Source organism: Anarhichas minor, unplaced genomic scaffold, assembly GCF_050575085.1.
Source record: "Anarhichas minor isolate MPS153535 unplaced genomic scaffold, ASM5057508v1 ptg000023l, whole genome shotgun sequence".
NCBI classification, from domain to species: Eukaryota; Metazoa; Chordata; class Actinopteri; order Perciformes; family Anarhichadidae; genus Anarhichas; species Anarhichas minor.
In genome coordinates, this window is record NW_027466469.1 from 1,578,750 (window position 1) to 1,584,749 (window position 6,000).

A 6,000-nucleotide genomic window follows, 5' to 3' on the forward strand; every position below is an offset into this window, starting at 1 on the left:
TAAAGATGCTGTTTGCTTGCCAAAAAATACAGCAAGTAACCCTTCTTAAATCTGGTTCATTGTATTAGCTCATACTTGAATAATAGCCAGTATATTCATAACTGCTAGTCTGCCTTAAATATGTATTATTCAACACCGTGTTTCATTATATACATGCTGTTATCAGCAACGTTATCATGTACAAAACCCCCAATGAATCCATGAGGAAAAAAAGTCTCAGAAAGGGCAGCTCAGGGCAATCTCTAATCAACTTCTCCTTCCATACAGTGTTTATCCAGCACTAAATATTAGTTGCCTTACTTTTTGTTGACAGTTTGAAGCACTTAACTAACCCATGAGGGTTGAGGCCAATTTAACTGCCAAACACTAATTACAGCAATGCCATGCTGAAGCGGTGTAGTAACAGCGCGGGTCTGGATCAAATGAGGAAAATAAATGATCACGTAATTGATGTTTTGTATTTTGCCTCTGAGACCCTCTGAGACCCTCTGAGACACAGAGATGAGTTGCCGTTGTAAGACAGCAGAGGAGGGTCCTACACAATGTGAAGGCGCATAAACAATTACTCAGTATAGGTCAGCTTCTGTGTCTCCAATGCGAAACTTAAAAATCAAGAGCATGAACTAAGGGTGAGGGAAAATGCCAGAATGAGTGGGATGCTGAAGGCCTGTGTGCTCTTGCATGAATTTTATATTTTTCTTCTACTTTCCTTCCTCTAAATGGATAATTTTTTCACTCTTCTGTGGCCCCCCTTTACCACTGATACTAGCCACTTCAGTGAATGCGAGATGCTTTGTCCAGCCAGCGGTAAACTGGAATGTCAGAACAAGAAACCCACCAAAATGTTTTCCATTGAGCAGTGCAGGCGAGAAGGCTTTGAGCTTCTTATTCCTGGGTCATTGCCTCTCTGTTGTGCTACTCGTGTGCATTACAGAATGAAACAAATGAAACACAAATGAAAAAAAAAGACTTTTTCTTTTCACTGAACACGAGCCAAACCTATCAAATACGGTTGATTTGGAAAATACAAAATCCCTGTCAGGATCACCTGCTGATATACTAGGCAAGAGGGACAGACCTGGTAGTGCAATGCGTTTGTAGGTGATGCATGTCAACTTCATGAACACATCTGGTGCGCAAATGAATAATGTAATCATCTGACATATCTTGTCTGTGATCATGAATTGTCTTTTTTCCCCAACTGCTTGTCACAGCGGCTCCTGGCGAACCAAACTTAAATGTTTCAGAGCTCCGTCTCCATGGTCCCTGTGTTACCATTACATAAGGTTGGAGTAAAATATTCATCACGCTGCTCTGGACCACGTCTGTATGCAGCTGAGTGCTGAGGAAACACTTTTCTGTAAACCTGCTAACTACACCAGGCTGGCTGACGCTGATCCTGGGTTATGAAGTGGTTTATTGCGTGTTAATGTGCTTGTGTACACTTGTGTACGCTTGTGTTTCTGGGTGTGAAGTGGTACAGTTTTGCTCATGGTAAGTGTGCGTTTGCATCTACACGCTGCAGTAATGTGCATGTCTATATGTCTGAGGGGCCAGTCTTCATCAGTATGCTGAACTTGTACTCGAGTGAATGCATTGCCTCCACTTAAAGCAAACATTTATGTCTAGCCGCAGTGCTAGTGTACAAGGTTGTACCTCTTCTCTCTGCGTGCTACATCATGCAGCAAATGATGTCTTACTGGCGCAGGGCATGTTATGAGGCCGTCGTAAACTTAAGCCGGTTACCTTCCGGGACCATCAGCAGGTTCATGAGGACCGGGGGAGCCAGCTGGCATCTGGCTGACCTATGGATCGCTGGGAAGCCATAACTCAAGACTCCACCTAAATGACCACGCACCACTCTTCATTAAAAGGTTTACTGTTTAATCTATACGACGGACCAGACCGCTTTACTTCACGTCGGGAGCTTTTTCTCTTTTTTGATTGTTGTAATGACCGTTATTCAATTAGAGTGGATGTTGATTGATTGGCGACTGTCTTGGAGAGTGTTTGATTTTCAACACGGCGGCTTAATAACCCAGGTGATAGGAACCGAAGATGAACTGGTGGGAATCTCACTATGTTCATCTACACATCCTGTCGTCTCACTGAAGCTGCTTTCTTAACCTCCAGCTGTCTGAAGGTAAAAAGGGAAGACGAGGGAAATGCTAATATATACATTGAGATTGAGAGAAAGAAGATCAGAGAAATCTAAATTAAATATGCAAGGACATTACGTGCATTAATGAAGAGGGAAAGAGCACTGTGCTAATGACGAAGGATTTAAGGCTTCTATGCGAGAGAGGGATCAAAAACCCGCTGCTGAAGAGGCTCATTACTGTGTGCCCACTCCTACCTGGGTGAGCGCGTATACACGCATATTTTATGCGTAAGAAAGAAAGAAATATAGAGATCATGCAGGCTCGACTACGTGTAGATCAACAGGCTCATATAAAGCACACCCATGCATACTACCTTATGTTGAATAAAAGATGCACAATGGGTTCACTCCGGTTTACGCTGGGGGCCTCGACAAGCAGGATACATCCCATGTGGTTTGTGACCCTCTGGAACCAGGGAGCTTATCAAACCACACATACGCTGCCGGTGTATTAGGGGGATCTAGTGGCAGATATGGAATTTGATATTAATAAGTATGTTTTCTATAGTGTCTGATTAACTGAAAATAATACCTTAGAAGGAGCTGTTTATATCGGAGCGGGTCCTCTTCACTGTGCCGGCTGCAATGTTTCTACAGTAGCCCAGAATGGACAAACCAAACACTGGCTCTAGATAGGGCCATTCCCGTATTTATGTCGGCCACTGTAGTTATTCTACACACTTGGTACACAAGAGAAGTTTCAGTTGGTTGCAATCTGCAACCTCACCGCTAGATGTCGCCAAAACTTACATAATGCACCTTAAATAAAAAGAAAGAAATAAAATCATTCTATCACCAAAATCTGGAGCTACTTGATGCTGATTATATTTAGTGATGCAGATCCTGCTTTTCTTTATCCACCAACCATCCCACACTAAACTGTTAGTGTAACGGCGCTGACTCACTTCATGCAAATCGATGCATTTCTGTTAGTGATGATGTCGATTACATCGATGAGTCGACAGAGCCCGAAACAGCCCTACATGTGAAATCATGCTTTACCTCATGACTCACTATACTCACATCAAACATGATTATCAACAGTGATGTGAAAACACAGGATTCCCGCAGCCAATGAAATAAAAAAGTGCTATCCTAATCATAGCTCAGTAATAACGTCCCCATCACACTTGCAGAGCATCTCTCCAGCATGGCATTGGTGTGGTGTTGATCGCAATGGAAGGCAGTAGTGGAAGCCGTGCCAGAGTCTGGTCTGGTTCGAGAGTCGTCTAGCATTCAGCATCATAAGCCAAGAGCATCAAAGGGGCGAACAGACATAAAGGAAGAACGAAAACAGGGCACGCAACACGCAGCTCTAGCTTACATTTACATCATCTAAGAAAGCAACCAATGATTATTTTCATGATCAATTGAGCGGCCAGTTATTTTTTTGATTAATAAATCTTTTGTTCTATAAAATGTCAGAGAATAGCAAAAATGAAATGAGACTAGGTCGGGAAATTTTGAGACTAGGTCTAAAACTTTGTAACCTGCCATGTTGTCCGAATCATCAATGTTTAGGGGACCAGAAATCCAGAATTATTTGTATGATGGCAGGTAAGGCAGCATAGGGCCCATTATTAAGGTGACAGTAAACACCTGGCCTGCTGAGGTGTCCTAAATTAAAACACTGAATCAGCAGCGGGGATAGTTATGTGACTGAGCCACCAGCTGACCTCCCAGTACTTCTCAAGACGAGGGAATGAATTTTCACATGAGATCAAGGTGAAAGTAAATTTTGAAGTCAGGATTATAATCAGCTTTTTAGGTGAAAGCAGAGCACAGAGGATCTGAAATGTATTTTGAAGCTGGTTTTAAAGTCTTAGTGTTATCTGAGAAATAATCTCTAATTTATTAAAAACAAAATGTAGATAAGCCACTACCTCGCCGGTCCCAAGGAAAGTGATTTTGGGTAATATCTGTGCCAAAATGTGTAATTACCCACGAAACTGTTTCAAACACATGACAGTAATTCATAAAAAGTAATTATTTTCAAATTCTAAATGGGTTGTATTATTTTACAGCGAGTCGAGCAGTAAATAGCAATGAAAGCTTCAGTAAAGTAGAAAGAGCTATTACACTTGCCACGGATGGCTGGGTAGAAAACAAAACGTGTTAAATAATTCATCAAATGTTCAAATGTACATGAATACAAGATATGTTTTTCCCACCGTGTAAGCAGATGTATACAACAAACCGATTGGAAGACTGGCTATGGGGTAACAATGAAATGAAGTCGTATTCTATTAATCACTTCTGTATTGTGACAGGCGATACCTCTCACTGCTTAGCAACCAACTCCTGCAGGGCAACAGTCGGAGTGATGAGATTTACCAATCGTATCTTCTCTCTAAAGTGTCCATCGTGTGGCAGCAGATCTCCAACACATAGTGTTCTCACACACTGTGCTGCAGCTCCTGTTGTTATTAATTATTCAAACAAATCAATAAAGCCAAAACAACACAAATCACAGGTACAAGTGTCTTACGGTACTCATCAGCAAACACTGCTCATGTTCTTTGTCCTGCGCATTTCACAGACACTAACAACTGGAAACTCAAATCTAGATAAAGAAAAAAAACGTTTGCCGATGTCCTTACCTTAAACAGGCGCAGTATGTTTGCCACCATGATGGAGACGGAGCTGGAGGAGGCTCCGATGACGCCCACCACCCGCTCAGGTTTGGTGATGATTGGTGCTCCCCCGCCCAGACATTTGACATCTGTCCCGTCCTTCTCGATCAGGGCCTGCACGAAGGTGAGCGACTGCTCCAAGGCGTGTGTGTCCCTGGAACAGGTGTCCAGGATGCGCGCCCCCAGTGTGATGTTAGGCAGCAAGTTATTGTCATTATTGATGCGGTCGAGGGCAAAGAGCATGGCCTCCAGTCGGTGTATGCCCTTCTCCTTCTTCAGCTCCCCACATGGCTTGCCGTCGTGGCCCCTGGCGTGTACTGGGAAGAGCCCACCTAAGGAGATATCCCCGTCGATGCGGATGGAGTTCAAATGCGTTTGTCCCGGCCCTTTGGGTTTGGCAGCCTGTGCGGCCCTGAGGGAGCTGTAGACAAACAGCAGCAGCAGCAGCAGAATCCGGCTGTTCCAATCTGGTCTACACACCGGTGGTTGAAACATGGCCGCAGCCCGAGCACGCATCCACGCGGTACAACCAGATCCAGCAATCAGAAAGTAGCAGAAGCCAGGTATTGTTTCAGGATGGCCAGAGGGTTAATTGCAATACCTCTTGAAGCAGTTGGCACAGAAAAGGCTTCCTCTCATGTCTCTCCTTTCTCCCAGTCATTCAATTCATTTATGATATGAGGTTGGCTATTTCACTGGGTGTAATCCTGTTCTCTTCTCCTCTTTCACTCCATCATCCAACCACAGTGGTGGGCAGCTGCTCTTGTGTCTGTTGTTATTCGCAGACTCGCCTATGGAGATCCTTCACTTGGGGCATTAGGGAGAACAAAGGTGAACGATAAGCTTTTTTTCTCTCTGCAGTGTGTGTCTCTCTCCACTCCACCTCAATCAGAAGTTTTTAATCTCCCCTGTTCCCCTGGGCAGGGATTTGGTATATGTCAGAGCCCTCAGGCCTGCTTAGGTCCACAGGCTTCACAGTGAATTCCTGAAAGATGAAAAAGAGAAGACAGTGAGACAACGCACAGCAAAAACAGAAAGGAGGCGAAGGAGGCAAAGGGATTTGTGTTGGTATGAGCTTTTCAATACCTCTTTTTTTTGTGCTTAACCTTTTTAGTGCAGCATCATGTGGAATGAAGAGACAGTTCTGCTCCCAACACTAGTTTCTTTTTCTCATGTAGTCCTCCTACGTCTACCATTTTGAATTGA

The 6,000-nt window shown here is 43.7% G+C and overlaps 1 protein-coding gene across 1 annotated transcript in view; it reads right to left on the reverse strand.

The window, feature by feature from the left end:
* Positions 1-5,433, reverse strand: part of LOC142955487 (metabotropic glutamate receptor 4-like) — a 113,264-nt gene extending 107,831 nt beyond the window's left edge. The window contains 1 exon segment of the mRNA XM_076097023.1: positions 4,762-5,433. Within this exon segment, the coding sequence (XP_075953138.1) occupies positions 4,762-5,433 (672 nt within the window).
* Positions 5,434-6,000: the final 567 nt, after the last annotated feature.